Source organism: Oculina patagonica, chromosome 12, assembly GCF_052425735.1.
Source record: "Oculina patagonica isolate OP01 chromosome 12, crgOcupat, whole genome shotgun sequence".
Taxonomy (NCBI): domain Eukaryota; kingdom Metazoa; phylum Cnidaria; class Anthozoa; order Scleractinia; family Oculinidae; genus Oculina; species Oculina patagonica.
In genome coordinates this window covers 25,518,563-25,535,654 of record NC_135769.1, presented here as the reverse complement: position 1 = coordinate 25,535,654, position 17,092 = coordinate 25,518,563, and the positions used below count along the sequence as shown (strand labels likewise).

General features: G+C 37.1%; 1 protein-coding gene across 4 annotated transcripts in view; it reads left to right on the top strand.

The window, feature by feature from the left end:
• LOC144633817 (transient receptor potential cation channel subfamily A member 1-like) overlaps positions 1-13,941 on the top strand; it is a 37,688-nt gene extending 23,747 nt beyond the window's left edge. For all 4 annotated transcript variants that reach the window (XM_078492697.1, XM_078492699.1, XM_078492698.1 and 1 more), the window contains exons 19-31: positions 127-207; positions 449-519; positions 1,368-1,506; positions 5,383-5,481; positions 6,197-6,366; positions 6,763-6,823; positions 7,367-7,441; positions 7,917-7,955; positions 9,459-9,629; positions 10,684-10,752; positions 11,028-11,144; positions 12,111-12,229; positions 13,108-13,941. In XM_078492697.1, the coding sequence (XP_078348823.1) occupies positions 127-207; positions 449-519; positions 1,368-1,506; positions 5,383-5,481; positions 6,197-6,366; positions 6,763-6,823; positions 7,367-7,441; positions 7,917-7,955; positions 9,459-9,629; positions 10,684-10,752; positions 11,028-11,144; positions 12,111-12,229; positions 13,108-13,237 (1,341 nt within the window). In that variant the 3' untranslated portion in view covers positions 13,238-13,941. The remainder of the gene's footprint in view (positions 1-126; positions 208-448; positions 520-1,367; positions 1,507-5,382; positions 5,482-6,196; positions 6,367-6,762; positions 6,824-7,366; positions 7,442-7,916; positions 7,956-9,458; positions 9,630-10,683; positions 10,753-11,027; positions 11,145-12,110; positions 12,230-13,107) is intronic.
• The last annotated feature ends 3,151 nt before the right edge of the window (positions 13,942-17,092 follow it).

The following is a 17,092-nucleotide window of genomic DNA, read 5'->3' as shown; positions in this document are numbered from 1 at the left end:
TGTAATAAGTCTATCATTTTAGGAGATTCATCATATAGATGATATTATATCAATTCTGATTGGCTAAAGTTAACTATAATAAACCACATGTCAAACCATGAAGGTGGTCAACTGCATCTTTTTCAGAAATCGTTCAACTTTGCGTTTCTGGATCCCATTCCTGGAGAGCAAACTAATGCAGAAGGCATACGCTACTTTGGCCCTAAGGTAAAGTATGTTATTAAAAAACTGGAGCATTGGGTAAAACATTTCCAGTGTTATGATTTGCCTAGTTTGTTTGTTTCTTTGTTTGTTTGTCGAGCTGAGATCGAACGTGGTACATTGAGTTCTCTTCTCAGGGCCCCCGATGATATCTTATATTCCTGTGTTCAATCCATTTTACCACGTTATCATACATTTATTCTTTTGATTCTAAATCAGCTTACTGTACACGTTTTGTTCATTACAGTCTATGTTGAAGCATGGTCACAGAGAACTAATTCTTCATCCCTTGACCCAGGAACTCATGAGAGTGAAAAGGTACAGAAAAAAATTAGCTATAGATCTCTAGACCAGGCATTTCTATAGTTACTTGACTTTATAAAGTACTTGAGATGTTGGTCTGGAAGGTCATGATTGTAAGCCAAAAGAGAGTTTTGTTAGCATTTTTTCAGGCATCCAGCTTGCTTTAGTTGTACCTATCAACAATAGAAATGTTCATATTATGTTTTATGGAACACCCAGACGTTCAAATTTGGTTAACCAAAAACAATAGCAGTCAACAGTTTCTTTATGGTCTTGTATATACTCGTACTCCCAAGTCTTTCTTACTTTGATCTTGAACGTCTTTTTCACCCTAGCAGTGTCTAGAATATAGTTTCTTGACAAAAAAGGACGTATCTAATGAGAAGTATGCTCTTCATGAAAGGCATTATTAAGTGTCCTCACTGATAAAAGTTCATTAAAACACACATAATACTGTTAAATACGAAGCTATATTAAACACTAGCCTCGGTATATTCCAATTCCTAAGTTCTGATTGGTTTACAGGCCATAGTTTATGAGCTCATATAACATTAATCACAAACATGGTAAATGTTCGCATCAACAAGAACAGCCGGGGAGCTCAAATATTGCAATTTGTTGGGTGTTTTTAATAAAATACTTGCCTCGTTGGCTTTCGACCATCCCGTATCCAACGCACGCTCATGGAATAATTGTTAAATAGGGAAAATGATAAAAAAAATCATTGAACAAGGACCTATTAAACAATAATTACCTTTTAGACCAGGGCATAAGTGTAAAGCATCAATACAAAGTCAAAGATTCAAGTTAATATAAGGAAAAAGGACTGATCACAGACCAAAAACCTTTTTTTTTTATTTCAGGAATGCTTTGAATCTAAAGTATTTTTTCATTGCGTTAGTCACATACGCATTGTTCACCGTAAACTTGACGTTCCTTGTGCTCTGTCTTAATTCGTGGTCCATAGATTCACAACGGAACTCGACCTCTGCCTTTTCTCAGGTAGGTCTCTTTAGTCAAAATGACTAATTCTAAAACAGCATAAAACATCAGACTGGTGTGCTGAAGGTCGTGCATTCCATTCCTGTCGGAGACTCAGATTTTTTATTTTTACCACTCTTTCGACAACGAAAATTACACCTTTCTCCGTTAGCATAAATTAAGCTTTCATTTTGATTTATTATATATGGATACTAATATCGACCCTTGTAAATGTTTTGCAAAATCGTTACGTTACCACGAGTTAAAAAGTGCAATCAAGCAGGAGTCTCGCCCGGTGAATGTGTAAACTTCATTGTTCCATTCAATAGTTTATTCCATTCTAGTCTAATCTAGTTTTGTTTTGGATGGGTGTGATGTAAATGTTTATCAGTAGCTGGCTCAGCTGGGCTGACCACCTGACTAGCTGACTCTCTTAAATGTATTAGTAAATGTTAAAACCTTTGTTGTAAACGGACCAATACCTCCCTTTGGAGAGTAAGGCGCAATAAAGATTACTATTACTATTACTATTACTATTACTATTACTATTACTATTACTATTACTATTACTATTACTATTACTATTACTATTACTATTACTATTACTATTACTATTACTATTACTATTACTATTACTATTACTATTACTATTACTATTACTATTACTATTACTATTACTATTACTATTACTATTACTATTACTGACTGACTGACTGACTGACTCGCTCACTCACTCGCTGACTGATTGACTAACTCACCGATCACTGACCGATATTTTGACCGACTGACTGACTGATTGATTAACAGTAACAGTAACAGTAAATCTTTATTGTGCCTTACACTCCAAAGGGAGGTATTGGTCTAGTTACAATAAAGGTGTTATAGCAACTATGCTAACAAATTACATAATAACAAACACTTGAATTACAATGCAAACGTTTACGATAATAATTGAACTATTAATTATACAACTATTTTTTGATATAACTTTCAATTTAAAATTTCTTTTCTTTTTTGAAACACGAGAAAGATATATTTAGCTATGATTCTAGAGGTAGCATAATTATCTAATTTAAGAAGGTACTTTATTTTTTCATGATCAGTTAAATCTACAAAGCGAGGATCAGTTTGGGACACGATGGAATGAAGCTCTTTTCTAACATCATTATACCCTTTGCAATACATTAAAAAATGCTGTTCGTCCTCTATGTTGTTTCCTTTACATACCAAGCACTTTCGTTCTTCAACTGGTATGGGTGCTCCTGCATTTTCATATTTTCCAGTTTGTATGCGTAGGGAATGTATCCCTAATCGTAGTTTAGTGATACTTATTCGATGCGCTGGATTTTTAATTGTAGTGAGATACCGTAGAATTCCGGTTATAAGCCCTGGGCTTATACAACTTCGTAAGGGGTTTCGGGTGGGCTTATAAGCGGAGGGGCTTATATCCGGGAGGGCTTATAAGCGGAATGAAAAAAACGTTTCAAAACGAGCCATGGGAGTGTTGATGGAAATACGTTTTTAAGTTAAAAACACATAATAAAGCAACATTTAGCTCTATTCAGTACTGTCATCTGGTAGAGGGGGGCTTATATCCGGGGGGGCTTATAACCGGATGTATTTTTTTTGTTTCCAGGATGATGGGCCTATAACCGGGGGGGCTTATAAGCGGGGGGGCTTATAACCGGAATTCTACGGTACTCTTCTAATTGGTAATCCTTTTTAACTTCTTTGTGCGTGAATTTTTCTCTAGAGCTAACTGACGCGCAATTTCGGACCTTCGACCAATTTTGGAAATATTTTTTTCTTAAGCTATGTTTAATTTTAGAACAAGAATTCGATTGACTGACTGACTGACTGACTGACTGACTGACTGACTGACTGACTGACTGACTCACTCACTCGATAGTGTATGGCAATCTGGAATGATACATAAATTACAAACATACGGAATACAAGGGAAATTCTTGAATGTTATTAAATCCATGTATTCGTCTGTTAGGAGTTGTGTTAAAATTAACCAAAACGCCCCCCCCACTTACTGAACTATTTTCATGTAACAAAGGGATAAGGCAAGGTGATGGTCTAAGTCCAGTTTTATTTTCTTTATTTATGAATGATCTACCGCAATATCTTAAACAGAGCAAATCTCCAGGTGTGATGTTAGGAAATCGAACTATAAACTGCTTAATGTATGCAGATGATTTGTTAATAATCAGTCCTTCTCCCGAAGGGTTGCAACAATCGCTTAATGTAATTCATGGACACGCTCAGCAATGGAAGCTCAAAGTTAATACCAAAAAGTCGAACATAATCATATTCAGCGGTAACGGACAAAACAAAAATAATATAAATTTTAAATACGACAATGAATCTTTGCAAATTGTCGACAAACAAACATATTTAGGTATAGAAATGACCTCATCCGGTCGTTACACTTATGCAAGGGAAATTCTCAGCAAAAAAGCCACTAAGGTCCTCTCGATAATTAAACGATCCTTTTCTAACACGGATTCAGCAGCTATTGCGATTAAGAACAAACTTTTCAATGCCCTTGTTAAGCCCGTGTTACTTTATGCGTGCGAAATTTGGGGACCAGAACTACTGTCATGTAAAACGCACTTCGATAAAAGCACAATTGAACAAGTCCACATCAAGTTCTGTAAACAAACGTTAAACGTCCCATGGTATACAGAAAACATTGCTTGCAGGGCAGAACTTGGGCGTTATCCTTTAATCATTGACATAAAAACGTCAATCTTCAGCTATTGGCAAAGACTGAAGTATTGTTGTAATAACGTTTTGTTAAGTGAGGCATTTCAATATGCAACAACATCTACATCATTTTTTGATGTTGCAACTAACGAAGAAATGCATCAAGAAACAGAACCGATAACCCGGCAACACATCAAGAACGGTCGATTAACCATGAGGAAAACCCTCAGAAATAAGTATTCACAAAACTGGCTGGGCACCCAGAATAGTTCATCGTCAACTTCAAGAGAAAAATTTACACACAAGGAAGTTAAAAAGAGCTATGAATTTGAGAATTACCTAACAACAGTTAAAAACCCAGCGCACAGAATAAGCCTGACAAAGCTTAGATTAGGATGTCATACATTACGAATACAGACTGGAAAATATGAAAATAAAGGAGCAGCAATCCCAGTAGAGCAAAGAACATGCTTGGTATGTAAACAAAATTGCGTAGAAGACGAAAAGCATTTTTTGATGTGTTGCCAGGGATTTACAACCATAAGACATGAATTATGTTCTCACATTTCTAAGGTTGATGTAAGGTACATATATTTAAGTGAGAACGAGAGGATTAAGTACCTACTTAGAGCTGACAATGAACATACATCAAAAGTAGTAGGTAAATATATACATTCAATGTTTCAAAAAAGGAAAGAGCTTCTTAACTTACAAGCACAATGAACATTATAATTTATTTAATTTTTACATATATTGACATTATGAATTGTATAAGAATCAAATTTTTGTTATTTCTTAAATGTATTAGTAAATGTGAAAACCTTTGTTGTAAACAGACCAATACCTCCCTTTGGAGAGTAAGGCGCAATAAAGATATACTATTACTATTACTATTACTCACTCACTCACTCACTGACTTTCTGACTGTCTTTCTTTATTAATTTCTAAATCTCATTTCTGTTCCAGACTTACTCTTTTACTCTCTTTGATTCCAGACTTACTCTCTCTTTAACTCTTTACTCTATTTAGATATGTATTTTTATTGATTAGATTTCATATGCCTAATGTTTTACAGTGTATTAATAAGTACATAAATAAATGCTATTACATTTTTTGAAAGATTTGAGGGATTTGGCAGAGTATCTTACTCAATTTCTGAATTTCATTTCTTGTTCCTGATAGGAATTCTGTCCCACATACGGTCTCAAAGCTTCCAGAGCAACATTGGCAATTATATCAGCGTTGTCTTTGCTGAGTCACATTTACAGAATATATGTTGAGGTAACCATAGCAACCCCGCAATTTAGTCAATATTTTGCACCAATTTGTTAAAAAAATCATCCTGCGAAATAATCACGACGAATATCTCCTGAACAGACGATATTTATACCTAATCGTACTTTTTTGGTACGCTTCGGCGGCATATCAGGCGAGTTTGGTCGAGCCATGGTGAAACCAAACGAGCCTGATATGCCAACGAAGCGTACCAAACAGGTACGATTAGGTATTTACCGTACCCAAATTCCGAATTTAGCGAACAATTTGGGAACGCCGACCTTACTGTTTCAGTCTCAGTACTCGTCGGCAAACATCGCGCAGTTGGCGGGCGGCTCAAGTTTAGTTTTGGCGGGAAAGTTTTTCTCCTTTTACGACCAGTAAACACCAGCTAAATTTAAATAACGAGGTTTTGTTTTGTTGGTAAAACCTCTTTTCAATTCATCGTACGGTAACAATACTTAACTTCAAAGTGACTATGATATGGTGGCATATCAAGTCAGTGACTTGATATCGCAGGATATCAGGACAGTAGATCGTGCTTCTGATTGGCTACTTGCGAATTTGGTTACGGTAATCCTTAAGATTTAACAGGATAACATAATTTTTTTTTTGTTTTTAGAACTAATCTTACTATAATACATACATAGCAGTTATTGATGTCTTATTATATCTTAAAATGTCTCGTTATAAGTTTTTAATATCAATTTTTATTTTTCAGAAATGGAGTTATTGGATGGATATATCCAATATCGTGGAGATATTTGCCTTAACAGCCGCCATTATCACGGTCGTTAGCAGGGAAATATATCACAATGAACGTTTTGAATTCTCTTTTGCAATTATTGCGGTTCTCCTAGCTTATCTTACACTTTTGGCATATTTACAAAGGTGAGATACGATGTCATTACGCATCGATATAAGGCAATCTCCTTTTTTCGTTTTTATAGCGTCAAAAACGTTTTCTGATTGGGTCAGTCAGAAAACGCCGAATTTTAACAGAAAAAAATGGGGTGGTCTTATTAACATGTTTTGTTTGAACCTTTTACTTTTAGTTAAACTTATGAAAACTGAAAAATTCGGTGAAATCTGGATTTTACCGAATTTAACCCCTCGATGTTAGCGATCTCGGGAAACAAAACCCAGTCATTAAGTACTTATTGCTGCAACTTGTTGCTATTTCTTTTTTGTTTGAGGTCACTTCTCAGTTTCGGGACGTCGACACTCCTGGAGGGTCCCTAGATTCGGTATTGCTAACAACCGTTATTTTTTTTTTATCCTTTGCAGTTTGTTAAAAGCTGGCATCTATGTAACAATGATGTTTGAAGTGCTTAGAACTCTTCTAGTGGTAAGGATTCTTTAGTAAATTAATAGTTACAGTGGACGTACAATACAATACAATACTTTATTTAATGATAGAGATATATAGAAAGTACCGCGCGGCACCCGTATAAATAGGAAGTAATGAATATTTATAAGTATTATGGTGTGCCGGTGGTAGGAAATACTGCCGATACTCCACAGAGGTTTTGGGAGGGTTTCCACGGGACCAACGCTCTAGAACGCCAGACGAACTAATCCGGAGGTCGTGGGTACAAATCCCACCAGGGTCAAGATTTTCTTGGTTCCGTGGAAACCCTCCCAAACTCCCCCAAATGTTAAAATCGGTTATTTGAGCCACAAAGCGGAAAAAGCCTACAGAATGCATGCTTCGGGTTTAATATGACGTCACGTAATGTACGTTACGTTATATTGGTATTTAAATAGGCTTCTCTAAAACGACACGCATCAGAGCGGAGTTGAATAAAAAACGTTTAAAATTGAACAGAAACTTAACCTGGAGATAGTAATACCGGTATTAAATAAATAACAGTAAACTTATTTCATTCAGGTCATCGCAGTTTTTTCTCTTCTTATATTTGCGTTCGCCTTGGTTTTCCATGCATTGCTGTCCAGACAAGCAAACGTAAGTTTCTTCTTACTGTTTATGGCTTAAAGGAGATATCTCGAATGGTGCACCTTTAAAATGCATTAAAAGGGCAGTATCACCAAGATCTGGTATGAATTTTAAATCCGCTCATAGTGGTCTGGCATTGCTTAAACGTACCTTACAAGCCCTGAAAATTGTTAAAACGTGGTTTGGGTACAGACTGGTAGGAAATAAGTGGCCTAAAACTTGAAAACGTCGGGCCGAAGTTTTCAAATTTGTCAGTTTAACTTGGAAGAAAATTTCTTTAAAACCGTTGATTGGGGAGTATTTCATGCCTTTCGTTTGTTAATCAAAGGCTATTTTGCTTAACAGTGAGTGTATCCTTGTAATTCTAGAATATTTCACACAAAAACTTAGAAAATTTCCCGTGACACTGTCCCCTGTTCGTTATCCGCCTCAGTTAGGTCCAGTTACACAACTTTTACTTTGAAATTACTTTTTTAATTTCCAGGCATCAAGAGCAGGTGTCAGACTTGAAAAGGATGAGGAGGTTGGTCAAGAAGTATTAATTTATATGGAAAACTGTGAATGGGAAACTTGATCACGTACAAAATACACAAAACATTGAACAAAATCAATTTTTCTTACCCCCTCCCCCATAATACGGACACTCGTCCCTTTGGTGTCCGTATTGAAGATGTTCGATTGTGCAGTTCGAAAACATGTCAGCCTTATTTGGTATCGTCGTGCAATGGGCACATTTGCTCGACTACTTCGTTAAAATACGAATCACAGCTCGATAAACTTGCATTGTATATGTCGCCTTTAGCCATGGTGGAACCTGGCCTGAGATGAACCTAATGCAAATGAACATAAACAAAAGGTTTTGCTCTTTTACATTAGGTTCCACCTATATGAAATTCCCCGAATGTATCGTTACGTATACAGCTATTTCAATTAACGTTGTCAGATCAAAGCTTAAAGGTTAAAGACAAGACCGAATGGAGGTCTGGGCATGCGCATTCACTGGAATTTTGCATATTGGTCTATAGGAAAGGTACAATTTTGTATTTTTGCACGTGAACAATACATTAATTTTTTCCTGTCAGGAGGCCTTTTGTAGAAGACCTAACTGTAATAACTGACCCTAAATGTAATAAACTCCTAAATGTAATAACATTTGACCTTAAATGTTATAAACTCCTAAGTGTGACAACATTCAAACTTATAACGTTATAAGAACGTCAATAATGACGTCACCATCACCTCATTAATTCTATCCAGACCGGGGAGGGGGGGGGGGGGGGTGGTACTAGCGGAAAGTGCCCACACTGACTTTGAACGCTTATAACTTTTTCAACATTCAACCAAACGCTGCCAAACGTTGCGAGTTTATCTAAAATTTATCTGGAAATAATTTGGTAGGGTAGGTTGCTGTGTCGGGAACTTGACGTTACCATGGCATTTTGACAGACATATTTCCCCAAATTTGTAATTTTTGTGTTCCTATTAATAAAAATTACCTTTATTGCAATTATATTATTTTCACCTTTTTAGGTTTTTTGCGCCGTTCTATTGAGATTGAGTACTTTTTAGTAATTTTGGGCCGTTTTCTGGTGTTTGGGAAAAATTTTGAAATACACGATGGCACATCAAATTTGGCGGCTGTTTTGACATCATGATGTAATTGTCACGTGATGTGACGTTATCATCCAACGTGACGTATTTCAAAAGATAGATTTTCGGACATACTGTATATCCTCTAATTTTCATTGTGATTGCTTGAATATTCTGGAAGTTACGTATCCAAGAAAAGCCCGGTTTTTAATACTTATAACGTGTTAAAACTCGTTAGAGGTGCTCTCTTCTTCTAGTCATGCTGCCTTTTGGTCTTGTCTTTAAGCTTTGGTCAGACAACGTTTACTGAAATAGCTGTATGAATTTGTACTCCACTGAGTTAATTACTATTACAAGTCATATCTTATTCGTGGCTACAGTGGCGAACTATAGTGGCGAACTGGAATCTTCGGTGATTTCATACTCTTTCTTTCAGGACCCCTTTGGCAGGTTAGACTTGTCAATATTAAAGGTCATGGATATGATGATTGGCGAGCTGGAATACAGCAATTTCTTTGTTGACAAGACGCTGTATCTTCCTGATCTGACGAGATTTATTTTTGCCGTATTTTGTGCTTTGATGCCAATAGTTTTTATGAATTTATTGGTAGGTACGAACCTTTACTCTATCTCATGCATTACAAAATATCATTATCATATATATATGAAGTTATAAAAAAATATTAAATATCAAGAACTTTAAAATAACAAACCGTAAAACATGGAAACAACAAAGTGCTCGCTTACTTATTTACATGCACTATGATTTTTGATCTTTATTATTTATCACCGAGCTCAAAATTTACTATCTTTATTATTTACTACACACTTGATGAATTAGGCATTGCTGATCCTAGCAGTATGCAGGACGCGTGTCACATATCAACCTAGTAAAATGGCCCAGCTCACAACGAGTCTCTCGTAGCTCTACTTACTTACTTATCCTCATCGAGCCCATGAGGACTCTTGAGGCCGGGCTCTCTCGTAGCTCAGTTGGTTATAATTAGAGCGCCCAACCGGTATCTGGGAGGCCATGGGTTCAATTCCCGTCGGGGACTCAGAATTTTTCTTTGTCCCATGCTCGTGTCATTGTTGAAAAAAGCAACTTGACGGATATGAAATGGTACGCGTTATTTTGTCTGACTGATAACCGTCGTCTGATTTTGTACCACGTGATGAGTTTTGTCCAATGGTGGCGGGTGACAATTAATTGGTGGGTTATAAAGCGTCATAAAACGAGCTTCTCGACCAATCAAAATGTCCGATTGTTGTATTCATCCCTGGAATTTATACCAAATGAGAATGAGAATGATCGTGACGTTTAGGAATCATTCTGATGCTACACAGTTCACGCTGAAAATGACTTAATTTTTGCATAAAATGTCAAATGTTAGGTCACACAGATATGTTATATTTGAAAAGACAACAATTTCAGAAATAACCTACCTGTATGCCCTAAAGCACTTTAAAAGTTAATTTAAAACTGGAAAAAGATATATAGGAGACAAAGTTTCCCTTTATATGTAATGTTTTTTTGATATACAAATGTTCCATTTTAGCTAGATGATAATTTTGAATTTACCATAAATTGCAATTGATTTGATATTTTTCATGGAATAGTGGCAAAGTTCTTTTTTAAAAGCAGTTTCATTTTCTTTCAGATTGGCTTGGCTGTAGGTGATATTGAATCAATTCAGAAAAATGCGGAATTGAAGCTAATAGCGATCCAGGTATATTACACTACTGAGATTAAACTATTGGCTTATACTTATCAGATAAATGAGATGTTACACTGTAAATCCTGGCCACTGAAAAAATTCGAACCCACGACCTTCGGGTTACATGTCCACTGTTCTACCCTTTCAACTACAGAGCCATGATGGGAACAACGCGTGTGTTTAAAATATTTCTCAGTGGCATGCAGGATTTACAGTGTATCATTTCATTTATTTGATATGGCTAATACTTTTACTTTTACTTTTTTCTTTACTTTTTGATATTTTAGATAGAGGACGTGTACACATTTGAAAGACGCCTACCAAACTGTTTTCTTCGCCGAATACACAAGCCAAGCATCACAAAATATCCAAACAAGTGTGGCTGGCAACAAAAAGGAATTATGGTAAAAATGATACAGTCAACTCTCTCTTAATTAGCAAACACTACTATGAGACGGACACCTGGTATTGATCCCGGAGCCAGTCACGACGGTGTCCGTCATAGAGAGATTTGACTGTACAATTTATTGCTGAATTGTACATTTAATTAGTTGAAACTCAGCAGCCGTGTTCTATTGAAATTCAGAGAATCTGACTGGTTCTCCTATTGTTTTCCATTTGGTTTTTTTTTATTTTAATTTTTTTTTTCCCCCCAAAAATTTTTTTTAAAAAAAAAAAAAAAAAAAAAAAAAAAAAAAGGTTTTTTTTTTGGGGGGAAAAAAAAAGGGGGGGGAAACGGGGTTTACGGGGGGGAATAAGGGTGAGTGCCCCCCCGGGGGGGGATAATGGCGTAACGTGTTAAATTTAAACAAATAAAAATCGGAGAAAATTTAGTGGTGAACTATAATCGCCGATAGAACACGATCGTGCGTGCGTTGCCCTGTAATGGGACAATTACTCGTGTTTTTTGGCTTAAAAGTACATAAAACTGTAGGTTTTAAACTGCAATCCTTTAGAGTATCTAATAAAACAATTAGACTACTCGCACTCGTTTTCCATGAGCGATAGTCAATTCGACTGCGCCAGTGGTTGACTACTCGCTCATATAGAAAACCGGGGCTCGTAGTCTAATTGTTAAACAGTTACATGGCACCCTTGAGGTTTGCCGGTATCGGCTGATAGCTGGCCAGGGGCGAAGCCCCGGGGCAACGATCAAAAGCATAACGTAGAGAGCAACCTCTTTAACAAAAAGTTCAGTGAAATGCACAAGGGTTTTTTGTAGTGATGGTTTGTGATCTGAGGTGGAGGGTTAAAAATAATTCGCGCAAAAGAAGCTTGGTGTTGAGCATATGACGTCATCATGCACAACGCCTATAAGTGAACAAGGTCTAACTAACCCTTGGTTGTTTGCTTTTTTTCTTGTGGCTAAGAATGTTCGTCGGATAATATCAGGAATGAAGGATAACTTGGCTCTTGAAGAGGCTAATGCTGACAGTTTTGAGGAAGCAACTGCCGCTGTCTACCACAGAATGGGTGCCTTGGAGCAAAAGTAAGATTTCTGTTACAGTCATGAATTGTTTGCAAAAATTTGTCAATTCATTTAAAATTCATTAAAGATTTTGATCAAAAGAATAGCGATAAAAATTCCTGACCAAAACACTAAAAAACTTAAGGGAAAAATCGAGATTAAACTGAAATTTCAAATTTTCGGTGATTATAGAGGAAATACAAAGGAAATCAGTCTACTATGGGTTATATAATAATGATTGGCTGTGAGAGTCTTTGGTCGATTTTGAGTGTTCAGGAACGTATAATTAGAGGATCCTTTTGGCCAGTAGGTATTGTATTAATGGAAATAGGTTATAGATGCAAAGGAATAGATAGTTCATGTCTTTATCACAACAACGCGAATTGGCTTTTTTATGCAACTTTCCCACTAAATTTAAACAATTAAAAGTAAAACGACAACACCTAGAAAACACTGTGGAATTTGTAGAAAAAGAAGTTCAAAACCTTAGATAAAGGTAAGGTAAAGCCTGCTTTCGAGCCAAGTGGCTCATCAGGTCGGAGCTTATGCCGGGTTCTGTAGCAGTAAGCGGCTAGGAGTATTTCTACTCCCCCATAGATGGGATGCTTGTTCATCGCAGGGTTACCCCCAAGCAATAAAATTCGCCGGTACCCATTTATACACCTGGGTGGAGAGAGGTACTATGAGATTGAAGTGTCTTGCCTAAGAACACAACGCAGTGACCCAACCAGGTCTCGAACCCTGGCCGCTCGACCTGGAGTCCGGCGCACTAACCATTAGGCCACCGCACCTCCCACGAAGTAGCTTAGAGTAGCTTTCCTTAATTAATTTTTTTTTACTCGTTTATGACTGTATTTAATGCTACGCTTTAATGCATTTTTGTTTTATTTTTGTTTAAGGGTGGACAAGCTAAGTACCAGCATTGAAAATCAAACGGAAATGTTGGAAAAGGTTTACAAGTTGCTCGCAGCAAAAGAGAATGTCGAAGTGCCACCCAGGAGTCACCCATCCCTTGACGTCAAGCTATGAGAGTGACTTGCAAACAAAAATGCAACCCCTCCTGCTAAAAGAATTAGTGTCCGAAAAAACAACATCAACATTAAAATATTTGAGATGATAGCTGAAAGACATGCATAAACAATACCACTTGTTGGTTTTAATATATTGTGAGGTCTACGTGTGACGTTGCTTACCCTTAGACCCAACTCGTCGAGGTTACACACTAAAAAATGGAACAAGCGAAATTGGCCAAGCTTTAAGTGCAGCAAGCTGATTGGAGTAACACTACTGAGTTACATGATGATAGTGGAGGTTTGGGGGTTTGGGGAGCGACAAACGCATTCTTCCACATTTTTGCCCCAAGTGCACTCGCTTCAGTTTGCCAGCTATACTGTTACATCACGCAAATCGCGCAGCTCTGAAACAAGAAAGTCTTCCCGATGGAATGGCTTGCGGTACATTTTATTATAATTCAATTTGAATTCTACCATCGTAAGGTGGAAACAATTCAGAAATAATATTTTGTGTAATTTATTTTTTGCTGGGAAAGATTATCGATCGGTTTCTCCGGAAAAAAAAACTGAAAAGTTTCCATGACGCTAGCTACAGCTGTGTAATTTATTCAAAAAATGCCCTTGTAGTCTGCATGGGGCCATAAATTATTAATAGAGATATACCTGTAATATAAATCTACGTATAGATAATATGACCAATAAAACGACAGCAAAGCCCTATGCATTTAAAAATATTTTATACATTTTAATTTCAAAGTAAAGGTAATTGCGCGGAATTGAATCAAACGGTTTGTTTAGCTTTGCGAATAAAGTCGTCAATACTGTTTGCTAAGAACGATTAAATTTATGAAGACAAAGCTTTCTGATTAAACAAAATGGTTTTTGAATGGAATTGTGGTTTGTTTCACTTGCCCCAGTCTGCTGTTAGTGATCTTGGCATCCCCTCAGGGGATGCGAAATTCACTAGGGATCTTGGGAAGGGGGTGCCTAAATTTGGGGGATGTCAAGATCACTGCAACAGCGGTAAGACGCACGCTTTCGCACTCGGAAACAAAATCCAACGTACTATAAACTTTACAGTGTTTTACGACTGTTTGTATCAGTCCAAGACCAAACCTTGACATTCTTTTTAAACCAATTGGTTGTAAATTCCACCAAGAGGACACTGGACAACAACAAGGGATTCAAATGAAGCTGTGGAATGGAGTATTTCTGCTTCTCGTTATCCATGGGCCGGTAGTCATTCAAAGCCAGCACGAAGGTAGGTGGGGAGACCAATTAATGTCCTCCTTCACTGGACGTGTTTTAAACGAAATAAAACTGAGATTTTTAGGAAAGAAATACATTGAGCCCCGAATCACAGAAATCATGCTGAGAGTTATCAATTTCCGATAGCACTTTTAAATAGCGGGAATAAAGTTAGTTGTTGATAGGTTTTCCTAGACTAGCTTCAGCTGGCTTCTAGGAAGGCACAACTCGCATCTACGAAACCACAACTCCTTCAGCAATTTTTAGCTCGTTTTTTTTTTTACGTCTATGTTACCCTGACACATTCTAAACACTAAACAAGTCTCAAAGGTTCGAAAGCGGAATTCCATTTTACTGTGCCTTTGAATGTATGGTTAAGGGAGTTTGTGAAATAAAAAAAAACTATGTCGCTAGAATTCATCTACGCTAATAAAAAAATGAGTGTGTGACTCTCATTACAAATCATGATTTTTTCTTTGTCCCATGCTCGTGTCATGTTGACTACTTCATCTTTGTTATTTATTACCGAGCTCAAAAAATTTACCATCTTTATTATTTACTACAAACTTAAGATCTCGTATATTTTTTTAGTTTTAATGATCTTATGTATTGTGCTAGTGGCTGTCACCTGGGTGGAGTGGCTTGAGGTTGTTGACGGGATAGACAGGGTGGAAAGGTTAAGGAGATGTGACGTTGATGCACTTTCCCAGGGGGTGGGGGTTGAATTTTACAGAATATACAAAACAACCTATGGGGGAATTGAGATCTAAGATTTACAGAATTTCAAATATATATTTTTTTAAAGTGGTCTCTGAATAGTTAGGAGAATCTGAACATACCATTAGAGATAATTATTGTCCTTAGATCTTCTGGACAGTATTTAAAATTCAGAATTGGGACGACTGCAAAATTCTGGTTATAAGCCCCAAGCCACGAGCACACGCTTATAAGCCCCCCTGGTTATAGGGGGCTTATAACCGGAATAAAGCGCCCCCCTTTGCTGGATGACAGGACTGGACAGGGCTAAATGTTGCTTTAGTATGGCTTTTTAACTTAAAACGAACTATGCTTATAAGCCCCCCCCCCCCCCCCCGATTTTAGCCCATCCATTACAATGCCCACCTAAACCCCTTACAAAGTTGTATAGGCCCAGGGCTTACCTTATTATAGGAATATAACGAAGCATTTTGACAACGCGAACAAAATTTACGCGACCAACAACCAACAACGTTAAAAATTTACCCTTGTTGAAAAGTTTCGCGTTAAGCTGTCATTGATCTTCCCAGTCTTCCCCCAGTCTTCTGATCTGAAATCACACAACTTGTAAACACTTTCTGTATTACTGAAGATGCACCTTTCCTGGAAAGAAAATTTAAAAATCGTTACTGCCTGTGTTTCTTATACCATTTCAAGGCTCTATACAGGGTATATTTTAATAAGGTACACAATAATCCTTTCAAATTCTACAAAGGACACCTTCGTATTTCTCATCATGAAATATTCCTCCTTTCAAATGTTCACAATACGGTCACGTGCCGCACCAATATACGATAGCAACCCGTCACGTGCGCGTTTACACGATTGCACTGACACAAACTTAATTTTACTCCAGTGTACGGAGTATTTACCAAGCGTTGCTGAATAACAAGTCAGGATTTCGCGCCAAAATCATGGCGGTCACACCACGCGCGCGCATTACAGCTGTTCACTCGTTCCTTAAGTGTTTGTATCAAGAAATCTTAAAGTATTCAATTTTTATACTTTAACACATTACATTTGAATCCTTTGATACCTCTGGTAAAATTCGCACTACGTTTTCCCACAATTATCACAGGTTACCCAAATGTACTACCATACCTTACTTATTGTCACCTAGTGTGGCACTTTTGCAGAGCTAGCGATGCACGCAAACTTGGACGACTGCAGGAAAGGGGCTTAAAGGCCGTTTATAAGAACAAGCATGCTAGTTATACTCAGCTACTGGAGAGAGCCAAGTTGCCAACTCTAGCGAACAGGCGTTTACAGGACATCTGTATTCTCGTGTATAATATTAAACATAGACTATGTCCTAATAGCATCTGTAACATTATTAACAAGCATACTTCCGCATATAACTTGAGACTATCAGATTTTTCTTCTCCTAGATACAACACTGTTACTTATGGAAAGCACTCTTTGCGTTATGTAGGACCCAAACTATGGGGCAAACTGACCAAACTGTACTACGGCTGACAGATCAGCCAAGACACTGCAAGCTTTTACAAACTGTATTCGCAAAAGGGATATAACTCGCTTAATGGACACCGGCTGTAAGGGCTGCATCCTATGCTGCACATAATGCCTTTCAAGTCATATTTTTTTAGTCATAATTTTACAATTAGTTAAAGATTTCAACATTTTTTATATCATAGATTATAATAACATTTCATATCACTTATATATATTTTTATTGTATTGATATTAGTATTAGTGTAGTTTTAGTTTTTAGCAGTGTCCCCTAATTAGTATGGTGTATTATTCCCAGGCTATAAGGATTTGACACTTTAATAAAGTTCTCACTCACTCACTCACTCACTGCACGCAAGCCGAGTTCTTGGGAGCCATGAACGTTATATGACACCAT